The sequence below is a fragment of the Rutidosis leptorrhynchoides genome, chromosome 1 (genome assembly GCF_046630445.1).
Source record: "Rutidosis leptorrhynchoides isolate AG116_Rl617_1_P2 chromosome 1, CSIRO_AGI_Rlap_v1, whole genome shotgun sequence".
Classification (NCBI taxonomy): domain Eukaryota; kingdom Viridiplantae; phylum Streptophyta; class Magnoliopsida; order Asterales; family Asteraceae; genus Rutidosis; species Rutidosis leptorrhynchoides.
The window spans coordinates 199,543,097-199,557,500 of record NC_092333.1 but is presented as its reverse complement, the minus strand read 5'-3'; the positions used below and the strand labels follow the sequence as shown (position 1 = coordinate 199,557,500).

Here is a 14,404-nt window from a genome sequence, read left to right as displayed (position 1 = left end):
GGAGTTATAGGAAAATAACGCAAAACTTTATTAGGAACTTTCTTCCCTGTTGTGAGTTCAACTTTCCATCTACTCTCCTTACATATTGGACAATTTTCTAAATCTTGGTATTCCATATAAAACAAACAACAATCATTCTTACAAGCATGTATCGCTTCATACCCTAAACCGATCTTTTTCATCCACTTCTTAGTTTCGTAATATGATGGCGGAATTATGTTATCTTCAGGATGTGATTGTTTGAGTAATTCTAACAATTGGTCAAATGTAGTATTTGTCCATTTATTCAAGACCTTAATGTGTGTTAACTTGGCTAAAAACTCTAACGAGGACATCTTGCTACCAGCATATAGCTCGGTTTGGGTGGAGTCAATTAAATACTCCAGATCAGTTGCGGTCGTGTCATTCATAGTCTCATCGTCATCCGGTCCTTCCTCCGGATCAACACTAGGGGGTTCTTCCCCCTGAATATCGTGCAAAAAATTTCTGAGAGGGTCTGGTATGTTGTGTACTTCTGGTGGTTATGGTTGTTCACCATGATGCCACCATATTTTATAAGAGGGTTCAAACCCATGTTGCATTATATGTTTTTTTATTTCTTTAAGTTTATGTATTCTCGTATTACCACAATCTTTACATGGGCAACTACACTTACCCTCATGATTCAAATGGTTTTTACACCTCTCAATAAAGGCTTCGAGACCAACACGAAATGCAGGGTCAAATTGATGTTGTATAGTAATCCAACTCTTATCAATCGTCATAGATATTTCCTAATTAAATCAAGTTTACAACAACAAAAAACTTTTATAGTACAATAACTTGTTATATATATAATTAAGGTCGGGTAGTCCAACTATGGAAGGCAACCTAACCCACTCTTTGAATGTTTTGTCTCAACTATGGATGCGTATAATGAATTTACTAGTTACCGAAAATTCGGCAGCATTTCCCCTAAACTCCCCAAATATGTCGTATTAAACGCATATTTGTAGGAGTAAAGGGAAAATGTTTGCCAAATTTTTCGTAACTAGTGAATTCATTATACACATCCACATCCTAAAAGAGACAAAACACACAAAAAGCAGTCCCAAAAAGGGGACCTTCCAAAGTTAATTTCTAATAAATTAACCTTGGACGGGTATTCTATAGGATTGGTTAATTTCGAACCTAAGGTATTACTAATACGAAATTAACCACTAAATAACCAAATGTCAAACATAATACTTATACTTATTTATACAACAATAATAAACATAATAACATATATACAACAATAAACATAATCAAACATAATACTTATATATATATATATATATATATATATATATATATATATATATATATATATATATATATATATATATATATATATATATATATATATATATATATATATATATATATATATATATATATATGTATATAAGTATTCAAAGTATCATCAAACAAAACCCACCACTTTAATTTTATTCAATTTTATTAATTTTAATTACATGTTCTTGACAATTTCATCACCAAACCCTCCACTTTAATATCTAAATTCGAATTTAAAATCTAAAAGTATTCAAAGTATCATCAAACAAAACCCACCACTTTAATTTTATTCAATTTTATTTATTTTAATTACATGTTCTTGACAATTTCATCACCAAACCCACCACCTTAATATCTAAATTCGGATTTAAAATCTCAAATATTCAAAGTATCATCAAACAAAACTAAAATTACAAACTAAGCATGAAAATCATAAGCCTAAACATTATCAAACACAACAATCTTCCTAAAATAACACAAAATTTTCGGATTTCTAAATTCATAAATGAAGAACAACCAAACTTTTCAAAAAAATGAAGAACATACCTTGTTTGCACTTTGGGATGGAAGATTAGGTTGGATTGTTTGTTGAATAGCTTTAAATCGCCTGAAATTGCCGAAGCTTTTTAGATGTGTTTTTTTTGTAAAAGTGATAAAAAAAAGTAACAGGCGGCTGTTTTCAGTAATTTTTTTTGCGGACGACCCCTTTGCAGATGACTGATCGTCCGGAATTGCGAGGGATGGAAATTTTTGGGATAAGCCCGCCACTTTTTCGTGAAAAGTTAAAAATTTATTAATTTTCTTTTTATTATTAATTTAAACTTATATTTACTTATATAATTTATATTTAACTTATATAATTATTATATTTACTTTTTTGATATATTATTAATCCCTAATAAATATCTTATTATTAATTAAATTGTTATAAATTTTATTAATTAACATAAATATAAATATATATGTTTTTTATATGAATACATAATTTCAATAAATATTTTATATATATTTTGGTAAAATTATTAATTTTTTTATATAATTAATTTGAAATCTTTCAGTTATTTGTATTTTTTATCATCGTCAAAAATCATTATCATCATCATCATCATCATCATCATCATCGTCATCATTATCATCGTCATCATCATCATCATCATCATCACCATCGTCATCGTCATCATCGTCATCGTCATTGTCATCATCATCATCATCGTCATCATCATCATTATCATCGTCATCATCGTCATCGTCATCATCATCATCATCATCATCATCATCATCGTCATCATCATTGTCGTCATCATCATCGTCGTCATCATCATCGTTCTCATCATCGTCGTCGTGTCACGACCCTACTTTTTTGGTTATCTTTTACCGTTAATTATTTTACGACCGTTAACTGTTAATTGTGCTACGTCATTTCTATGACCTATATTATTATTTTAATAATAATATATTAGTTATTATGTGTTATGTGAATATTTGTATTCATATTTTGAATTATACGTTTCTACGTGTCGTGGATTTCTATCCGGCAAATCTTTTCGGTTTTCAAACCAACGGTCGAGTTTTTGGGATATTTAAATCCTAATTAATTTAAATATGATATTTTAAGGTCATATTATTATATGTAGTATTTATATTTATTTTTCGTCGCGCGTTTGTTATCTCTCCGGATTTTTAATCGCGTAATCGTGTTTTTAATCGCGTAATTGAGTGTACCAAAGTGTCAGCTGGTTTGATTAGGCGGAGATATATGTAAGGCTCGCCGAAAACCGACACCCGGGGCTCAAGATACGACCCGATGAACTTTTGATTTAAGACTTATAATTAATTGTTAAACTTATGATATAAATAATGAATTTCATTATCATTTAATTACTTATGATATAAAAAGTAATTATTAAAATTTTAAGACTTATGATATATATATTTATTATATCATTTAATTATTACTTATGATTTAATTAACATTTTAATTAAACTTATGATTAATAATACTTTTATTATTAATGGAAAATACTTATGATAAGTATTAAACTTATATTATGAGATTATTATAATAAGACTTATAATAAGGATTAATTAATTATTTAATTATTATAAGGCTTAGTTATTATTTAATTATAATTTAATTATTAAATACTTATGATTTAATAATTATAATTAGAAACTTATGATATGATTAATAATTCATTATTAATTAATAATACTTATGATATGATTTAAAATTTATTATTAATTAATAATACTTATATTATGACTAATATTTAATTAATTAATTAATTAAATACTTATGTTATATTAATTATATCATTTAAAAATATATTAACTTTAATAATTCATTTTAATTTAATTAAACTTATGTTATGACATAATTAGACATATTTAACTTTAATAAACATTATAACTTACATTATTATTACAACTTACACTTTTAAAATTAACGTTGACTATGTTTGACCAAGGTTGACTTTTGAGTTGACTTTCGGTTGACTTTGACTTTCAGTTGACTTTTGTTGACTTTCTAATTAAGGAAACTTTCCTAACTTATAAACTCTCCTAAAATAGCAACTTTCTAAATTTGGAAACTTTCCAAAAATAGACACTTTCCAAAAATAGAAATTTTCCAAAAAAGAAACTTTCCAAAAATTGAAACTTTCCAAAAATAGAAACTTTCCAAAAATGGAAACCTGCTAAAAATAGAAACTTTCTAAAAATAGAAAGTGTGTGTCCGTAAGCTGTTCCGATCAAACTGATGCATATTGGGTATTGTTCTATGACTACTTGCAACATGTACAATAGCTATCACACTAAGACTTGACCTTAGTTAGTTATTTATATCGACCTGTTTTATTTATAGGTCGGCGTTGTGATCATTCCTGATCACTGTACTCATTTGCTGTTCGCTTAATTGTGTTGGTTACTTCATTACTATTAAGGTGAGTTATAGTCCCGTTTTTACATACTTTTCAAAGTATATTTTTGGGATGTGATTACATGCATTTTATTTTACGTTTAGACACAAGTGACAATTAAATTTAAATTATTCATTGTGAGTTGGACAAAAATATTCCCTAGTCTGGTAACTGTAATCATTGGTTTCTACCGGTGAACGCAAATCCTACGGATAGATCTATCGGGTTTGACAACCCCATTTCGAGCTAGTCGCTCTAGCAATTTATAATTGGAATGTTTAGTACTTCGTATTTTGTTGTAGATACACTGTCCAGTGTATATTATTATTATGTTTGGCAAGGGTAAATAAAGGATTAAGTGGTTACCAGGTGACTCATTGATAATGGAATAATGTTTAATGTTTTCTAACATTTTTAAATCTTGTGGTCTAAAGTTTATTCAATTATTTAAACCTATAATTCACTCAACCTTTGTGTTGACAGTTTATTCGCATGTTTTCACAGGTACTTGAGTTTATGTGATGCTTCCGCTGTGTTTAGAAGAGTCTGCATGCATTTGGGCAGATGTTAATGAAACAATTTATGAAACTTAAGCTTGCATTCTGTTTTTAGATAATTTAAATTTGTGGGTTTGTTGACAATGTTTTATGTCAACTTTGGTTAATTAATATGTTGAGTTACTTTTAAACTACATATTTTGGTATGCTTTCCTTTTTGGGAAACTTTTGAAATAAAAGAATGCAATGTCGTTTGTTAAATTCATTTAAGTTTGATCAAGCTGTGGGACCAAGTAACGGAGTCGTTAAGTGTTTTGACGGAGCCATCACAGTTGGTATCAGAGCTCTGGTTGTAGGGAACTAGGCGGTCTTAATGTGGTCAACCCGTGGTTCTTAGGGTGCATTAGAGTCTAGTCTACAGCCCGACCCTTTTGCTATAGCATTATTATGCATTTCATTTCATGTGAGATATATCATAAGCATTTATTCCTATTTGGTATATGGTTTGTGGTTTTACTATTTGCAGATGTTGACTTCGAGCAACAACTCCGTTCGTGCTCCTGCTCCTTCGGCTGCTGAAAGACGCCGTGCTGGTCAACCTTTGATCGACGATCCTGTTCACTACTACTTTTCCACCCTTACTCACATGAACAGGGCTTACAATGAAGTGACGCGTATTAATGCGCTTAGTAATTGTATGCGTACTTTACCACATAACGAGATGATGGACCAGATTCGAGCTAGTATGGATTCGTTTGTTAGCTTCAAGAACAATGTTGGGTTCGAGAATCGTAAGCGTAACCGTAAAGTTGATGCTAAGTTCAAGGCTCTCGAGAGCACAGTTCGTGGTTTGAAGGCAGATTTGGAAGAAGTGAAAGGAAAGTTGTGGAAGTATGATCCTCCTGCCGAGACTCATGCCGGCCCAGCTTATCACACCCGCTCTAAGCAGATGTGATATGATGATTCATGATTGATTACTTATTTCATAAGACTTAATGTCCTTTCATACATACATTTTTGGGTTATGTACGACGTTTTGCCGAGGATTTTATTAAGGTTTTGTTATGGGATGTTTTTCATTATGTATGGATGGTTATTTTTATGACATCTATTATCATTATCACATTTTATTTCTGATGTTGTGACTCTTGGCATGTTATTTTATGCATAATGTAGATCATGTATGTTAGGTGCTATGTATGTTGTATGATGTTATCATAAAATATGTATGCATGTGGTGGTTATTTCTATAACAATCATAACTGTCATGTTATTACTCATAGTGGTTACTGACTATTATTTTAATGCTTAATCTTTTCGTGTTCGATCTATTCCTTTATAACACTGGTATTATTCTTAGTACTAACGGTTGTGTTATTCTGTTTTGAAGATCATGCCTCCTAGAGAGTCCAATGAAGCCCGTATGCAACGTCTTATCACCGAAGGGATAGCTGCTGCTATGGAAGCAAATGCAAATGCTAATGCTAATGCAAATAACAATCAGGTGGGATGCTCCCACAAAATATTCATGGCAAATCATCCACAGGAATTCAGTGGTACGGAAGGACCCATAGGACTTACCCGCTGGTTCGAGAAAATCTAGTCTATTTTCAGGGTTAGTCGAGTCCGAGAGGAGGACAAGGTTAGTTTTGCTAGCTGCACTCTTAAGGATAGTGCATTGACCTGGTGGAACAACTTGGTTAATAGTTTGGGAAATGATGTGGCTTTTGGTTTAACTTGGAATAATTTCAAAGAAAGAATGATCACCCGCTATCGTCCCCTGGTTGAGCTTAAGAAGTTAGAGGTTGGACTTAAGAACTTGAAAATGAAGGGCACCGAATTAGATGCCTACGAGCAAAGGTTCTTTGAGTTGACTTTGTTGTGTCCTAATGTTTATACGGATGAGAATCTTAAGATTGAAGCTTACATCGATGGGTTATCTGAGAAAATAGGGCATGGGGTCGAGTCTAGTGAGCCCCAGACTATTGAGGCTGCGATGTCAATGGCTCATAAGTTGAATGATAAGATCTTGAGAAGAAGCAAGGTTGCTGTAACCGAACCCAGTGAAGAGACTGTTAAGAAAGCTGATAATGGGAAGAGAAAGTGGGATAATAACCGCAATCAAAGCCAAGGTCAGCAGAAAAAGCAGGATACTTCTGGTTCGAATAACCGCAGTCAGCGTTTGTGTCCTCGATGTTACAAAGCTCACGATGGTTACTGTATCGTTACTTGCAAGAGGTGTTCCAAACAGGGACACAATGGTAAGGATTGTACGGTGCTTCTGCCGGGTTCTGCTGCTCCTGCTGCAGGTGGTAATAATGGTAATAATGCTGGTAATAGAGGTGGGAATGGTAATGGTAATGGAAAGTCGAATAATGGTGGTAATCCGAGAGTTTTTTACGAGTGTGGGAAGCCGGGGCATTTCCGTGATGCCTGTCCCAACAAGAAGACTGCAGAGACTGCACGTGGTAGAGCGTTCAACATTAACGCTAGGGATGCTGAGGAAGATACTAAACTTGTTACTGGTACGTTCTCGGTCAACAATTTATCAGTTTATGTACTATTTGATTCAGGGGCTGATTTGAGTTTTGTGTCAAGTAAATTAATTCCAAAAATCAAAACACCGTTAACTCCTTTAGACAATATTTATGTTGTTGAAATAGCTAATGGCAAAGTGCTTACTGCTAAGACTGTGCATCGTAAATGTAACATTAGTTTGGCTGGTAGATATTTTGAGGTAGATTTGGTACCAATTGAACTTGGTAGTTTTGACATTGTTATTGGGATGGATTGGTTATCTGCGAATCGTGCTGAGATTGTGTGTTATGATAAAGCTATTCGTATTACTAATGTGGTTGGAGAGCTGCTGATGGTTTTTGGAGACAAGAAATGCAGACAGTTAAATATTATTAGCTGTTTGAAAGTTCTTAAACATCTTCGCAAGGGCTGTCATGCTATTTTAGCCCATGTTGTTGATTCCGATAAAGAAACAAAGAGCGTTGGTGATGTTCATATTGTTAGAGATTTTCCCGAGGTATTTCCCGAAGATTTACCTGGCCTTCCGCCGCAACGCGCGGTAGAATTTCAAATTGATCTTGTTCCCGGTGCTGCTCCTGTAGCACGTGCTCCTTATCGTCTTACGCCTTCCGAACTTCAAGAATTGTCAAGTCAACTCCATGAGTTGTTGGACAAAGGTTTTATTCGTCCTAGTTCGTCCCCTTGGGGAGCACCTGTTCTGTTTGTTAAGAAGAAGGATGGTTCTTTTCGTTTGTGCATTGATTATCGTGAGTTGAACAAGCTTACTATTAAAAACCGTTACCCTCTTCTGAGAATTGATGATCTATTCGATCAGCTTCAGGGTTCATCTGTTTATTCAAAAATTGATCTTCGTTCCGGCTATCATCAGTTGCGTGTTAAAGAATCTGATGTTTCAAAAACTGCTTTTCGCACCCGTTACGGTCACTTTGAGTTTCTTGTTATGCCGTTCGGATTGAAGAATGCACCTACTGTGTTCATGGACCTCATGAACCGTGTGTGTAGACCCTATCTGGACAAGTTCGTTATTGTGTTCATCGACGACATCCTTATTTATTCGAAGAGTGATGGAGAGCATGAAGAACATTTGAAGTTAGTGCTCGATCTGTTAAGAAAAGAAGAGTTGTACGCTAAGTTCTCTAAGTGTGCATTCTGGTTACGAGAAGTTCAATTCCTTGGACATATTATTAGTAAATAAGGGATACAAGTTTATCGTGCTAAGATTGAGGCGATTGAAAAGTGGGAAACTCCGAAAACTCCTACTCAGATTCGACAGTTCCTAGGATTAGTAGGTTACTATAGAAGGTTCATTCAAGATTTCTCTCGTATAGCGAAACCTCTGACTGCTTTAACGCACAAGGGGAAGAAGTATGAGTAGAAGGATGAACAAGAGACTGCTTTCCAGATTTTGAAGAAGAAGTTGACTACTGCTCCGATATTGTCACTACCTGAGAGTAATGATGATTTTGTTGTTTATTGTGATGCTTCGCGTCAAGGCTTTGGTTGTGTTTTGATGCAATGAAAGAAAGTTATCGCGTACGCGTCACGTCAATTGAAGATTCACGAGCAGAACTATACAACTCATGATTTAGAGTTGGGGGCCGTTGTTTTTGCGCTTAAGATTTGGAGATATTATTTGTATGGGGTCAAGAGTACTGTGTACACAGATCACAAAAGTCTTCAACATATCCTCGATCAGAAATAGTTGAACATGATACAATGAAGATGGATTGAGACGTTGGATGATTACGATTGTGAACTTTTATATCATCTGAGTAAGGCCAATGTTGTGGTGGATGCGTTGAGTCGTAAAGAAAGGGCTGAACCTCGCAGGTTTAGGGCCTTGAATATGACAATTAGAACAAACCTCGCAAGGCAGATTCTTGAGGCACAACAAGAAGCCTTAAAGGAAGAGAATTTTGTGAATGAGAACGTAAGAGGTATGGCTAAGAAGTTTGAGGTACGAGAAGATGGTACTAGATACTTTGCAGGACGTCTTTGGGTTCCGAAGTTTGGTGAACTGCGACAACTGGTTTTAGATGAGGCTCATAAGTCTAGGTACTCTATTCATCCTGATTCAGGAAAGATGTATCATGATCTTAAAGAGCTGTATTGGTGGCCTAATTTGAAAGGTGATGTGGCTACGTATGTTGCTAAGTGTTTGACTTGTGCTAAGGTTAAAGCTAAACATCAAAAACCGTATGGACTTTTTGTGCAACCTGAGATTCCCGAGTGGAATTGGGAAGGAATTACGATGGATTTTATTACTAAGTTATCGAGAGTTGCGGGTGGCTATGACACCATTTGGGTGACTGTAGATTGACTCACTAAGTATGCTCACTTTTTGCCGATTAGGGAAATGGATTCAATGGAGAAGCTTACAAGTTTGTACTTGAAGGAGATTGTTTCTAGACATGGTGTTCCTGTATCCATTATTTCAGACCGAGACAGTCGATTTGTATCGAGGTTTTGGTGATCCTTACAGGAAGCCTTGGGAACTAGGTTAGATATGAGCACCGCTTATCATCCTCAAACAGATGGTCAGAGTGAAAGGACCATTCAGACGTTAGAAGATATGTTACGAGCGTGTGTTATTGATTTTGGTAATGGGTGGGATGAATATTTGCCGCTAGCTGAGTTTTATTATAACAACAGTTATCACGCAAGTATTCAAGCCGCACCGTTTGAAGCTCTGTACGGTAGGAAGTGTAGGTCTCTTGTCTATTGGAATGAGGTTGGGGATGCTCAACTCACATGTCCAGAAATTATTCATGAGACTACCGAGAAGATTGTACAGATTAAGGAAAGATTGAGAACTGCCAGAAGTCGGCAAAAGAGTTATGCCGATAGGGGAAGGAAAGATGTAGAATTTCAAGTTGGTGATCGTGTCATGTTAAAGGTTTCACCTTGGAAGGGTGTGATCCGTTTTGGTAAAAGGGGAAAGTTAATTCCTCGTTTTGTTGGACTGTTTGAGATTGTTGAGAGAGTTGGACCCGCGGCTTATCGGTTGAAGTTGCCACAAGAACTCAGTACTGTTCACGATGTTTTTCATGTATCGAATTTAAAGAAGTGTTTGGCCGAGGCCGACAAAACTATTCCTTTGGAAGAACTTCATGTTGATAAGCAACTACACTTTATTGAGGAACCAATTGAAATTATGGATCGAGAAGTTAAGACTCTTAAGCAGAGCCGAATTCCTATTGTCCGGGTTAGATGGAACACCAGTCGCGGTCCCGAGTTCACTTGGGAGCGTGAAGATCAGATGAAGCAGAAGTATCTGCATTTGTTCCCAGATGCTGAGTCAACCCCTGCACCTGCTTAAATTTCGGGACGAAATTTTCGTAACGGGAAGGTACTGTCACGACCCTACTTTTTTCGTTATCTTTTACCGTTAATTATTTAACGACCGTTAACTGTTAATTGTGCTACGTCATTTCTATGACCTATATTATTAGTTTAATAATAATATATTAATTATTATGTGTTATGTGAATATTTGTATTCATATTTTGAATTATACGTTTCTACGTGTCGCGGATTTCTATCCGGCGAATCTTTTCGGTTTTCAAACCAACGGTCGAGTTTTTGGGATATTTAAATCCTAATTATTTTAAATATGATATTTTAAGGTCATATTATTATATGTAGTATTTATATTTATTTTTCGTCGCGCGTTTGTTATCTCTCCGGATTTTTAATCGCATAATCGTGTTTTCGCGTTTCGGTATTCGTTCGGGATTTCGGGCTATAAGGAATGGATCACTTATCAAATTGGGCTTGTGGGGACCACCCTACACCCCACAAATCGGCCAAACCAAAGGGGGGAGGGGATACCCCTTTGTTTTTCACTTCTAAATTTCATTTTTCATTTACATCACAATTTATTCCCTAAACCTAAATTTATTTTTGCTCTCCTCCTTCTCCCTCTCTTTTGGCAATGGCACACCACCACCATCATCATCATCCTTCATCAAATCATAGCTTGGATCATCCATTGTTTTACATCAACGCGTACCTCATTTCGTTCTCTACGCGATTATACTTGTTGATTATTGATTAGGGTATAAACCCTAACCCTAGAACTTTTAATTTTTCTTTATTTTTCTGTATTTGATGTCTATTTTAATAGTATGATGATTACTTGTTGTTGTAATGGTGTTTGTATGCATAGAATTACTCATAAACACATGTTTTCGGTTTGATAAAATTGGGACAGCAGCTATTTCGTGTAATTATGATATTGTGAATGATATAAAAGTTAAAATAAAGTAGATAGATGAGTTCCTCTCATCAATACATTGATTTTAGACTCCGGATTCATGTCATTTCGATTTCCGGAGCCCTAGATATGATCAAAATGGTATTTTGTTGAAATTGAAATGTGATATTGATATGAACCAGGTTTGGTCCGAATTTGTGACCATATTTGGTGACTTTAGGGTGTGTTAGTGTGTTAGGATTAATGGTGGGATGAACTTTCATGTTCGGGTCATCTAAATTCGAGCCACGAATCACCCATTATGGCTAAAACACGATTTTGATTGAATAGAAGTTCCAAGTGGTGTCATGGCTGATCACCATGACTTGTGGACTGTTCTTGGTATGTTCTTGAGTGTACCAAAGTGTCGGGTGGTTTGATTAGGCGGAGATATATGTAAGGCTCGCCGAAAACCGACACCCGGGGCTCAATATACGACCCGATGAACTTTTGATTTAAAACTTATAATTAATTATTAAACTTATGATATAAATAATGAATTTCATTATCATTTAATTACTTATGATATAAAAATTAATTATTAAAATTTTAAGACTTATGATATATATATTTATTATATCATTTAATTATTACTTATGATTTAATTAACATTTTAATTAAACTTATGATTAATAATACTTTTATTATTAATGGAAAATACTTATGATAAGTATTAAAATTATATTATGAGATTATTATAATAAGACTTATAATAATGATTAATTAATTATTTAATTATTATAAGGCTTAGTTATTATTTAATTATAATTTAATTATTAAATACTTATGATTTAATAATTATAATTAGAAACTGATGATATGATTAATAATTCATTATTAATTAATAATACTTATGATATGATTTAAAATTTATTATTAATTAATAATACTTATATTATGATTAATATTTAATTAATTAATTAAATACTTATGTTATATTAATTATATCATTTAAACATATATTAACTTTAATAATTCATTTTAATTTAATTAAACTTATGTTATGACATAATGAGACATATTTAACTTTAATAAACATTATAACTTACATTATTATTACAACTTACACTTTTAAAATTAACGTTGACTATTTTTGACCAAGGTTGAATTTTGAGTTGACTTTCGGTTGACTTTGACTTTCAGTTGACTTTTGTTGACTTTCTAATTAAGGAAACTTTCCTAACTTATAAACTTTCCTAAAATAGCAACTTTCTAAATTTGGAAACTTTCCAAAAATAGAAACTTTCCAAAAATAGAAATTTTCCAAAAATAGAAACTTTCCAAAAATAGAAACTTTCCAAAAATGGAAACCTGCTAAAAATAGAAACTTTCTAAAAATAGAAAGTGTGTGTCCGTAATCTGTTCCGATCAAACCGATGCATATTGGGTATTGTTCTATGACTACTTGCAACATGAACAATATCTATCATACTAAAACTTGACCTAAGTTAGTTATTTATATCAACCTGTTTTATTTATAGGTCGGCGTTATGATCATTCCTGATCACTGTACTCATTTGCTGTTCGCTTAATTGTTTTGGTTACTTCGTTACTATTAAGGTGAGTGATAGTCCCATTTTTACATACTTTTCAAAGTATATTTTTGGGATGTGATTACATGCATTTTATTTGACGTTTAGACACAAGTGACAATTAAATTTAAATTATTCATTGTGAGTTGGACAAAAATATTCCCTAGTCTGGTAACTGTAATCATTGGTTTCTACCGGTGAACGCGAATCCTACGGATAGATCTATCGGGTTTGACAACCCCGTTTCGAGCTAGTCGCGCTAGCAATTTATAATTGGAATGTTTAGTACTTCGTATTTTGTTGTAGATACACTGTCCAGTGTATATTATTATTATGTTTAGCAAGGGTAAATAAAGGGTTAAGTGGTTACCAGGTGGCTCATTGATAATGGAATAACGTTTAATGTTTTCTAACATTTTTAAATCTTGTGGTCTAAAGTTTATTCAATTATTTAAACCTATAATTCACTCAACCTTTGTGTTGACAGTTTATTCGCATGTTTTCACAGGTACTTGAGTTTATGTGATGCTTCCGCGGTGTTTAGAAGAGTCTGCATGCATTTGAGCAGATGTTAATGAAACAATTTATGAAACTTAAGCTTGCATTCTGTTTTTGGATAATTTAAATTTGTGGGTTTGTTGACAATGTTTTATGTCAACTTTGGTTAATTAATATGTTGGGTTACTTTTAAACTACATATTTTGGTATGCTTTCCTTTTTGGGAAACTTTTGAAATAAAAGAATGCAATGTCGTTTGTTAAATTCATTTAAGTTCGATAAAGCTGTGGGACCAAGTAACGGAGCCGTTAAGTGTTTTGACGGAGCCATCACACGTCGTCGTCATCGTCATCGTCATCATCGTCGTCATCATCATCGTCGTCATCATCATCATCATCATCATCGTCGTCATCATCGTCGTCGTCATCATCATCGTCATCATCATCATCGTCGTCATCATCATCATCGTCATCGTCAGCATCGTCATCGTCATCGTCGTCATCATCATCTTCGTCATCATCATCATGGTCATTATCGTCGTCATCATCATCATCATCGTCATCATTGTAGTCGTCATCATCGTCGTCATCATCATCGTCGTCATCATCATCGTCGTCATCATCATCCTCGTCATCATCGTCATCATCATCGTCATCATCATCGTCATCATCATCATCGTGATCATTATCATCGTCATTGTCGTCATCGTCATCGTCGTCATCATCATCATCATCATCATAATCATCGTCATTCATAATGCTAAAAATTAACACATATTTCATAGCATTATTCCTCAAGAAAGACAAGATTTTAGTTGCAATTGTTCTATTTACAAGTGATATTCGTTTA

The 14,404-nt window shown here is 33.8% G+C and overlaps 1 protein-coding gene across 1 annotated transcript in view; it reads right to left on the bottom strand.

Moving 5' to 3' along the window:
* LOC139893628 (uncharacterized) overlaps positions 1-11,262 on the bottom strand; it is a 12,556-nt gene extending 1,294 nt beyond the window's left edge. The window contains exons 1-3 of the mRNA XM_071876805.1: positions 11,162-11,262; positions 1,864-1,924; positions 1-464 (exon numbers count right to left, since the gene is read on the bottom strand). The exon at positions 1-464 is cut by the window's left edge and continues 1,294 nt beyond it. Of these exons, the coding sequence (XP_071732906.1) occupies positions 1-464; positions 1,864-1,924; positions 11,162-11,262 (626 nt within the window). The remainder of the gene's footprint in view (positions 465-1,863; positions 1,925-11,161) is intronic.
* Between the last annotated feature and the right edge of the window lie 3,142 nt (positions 11,263-14,404).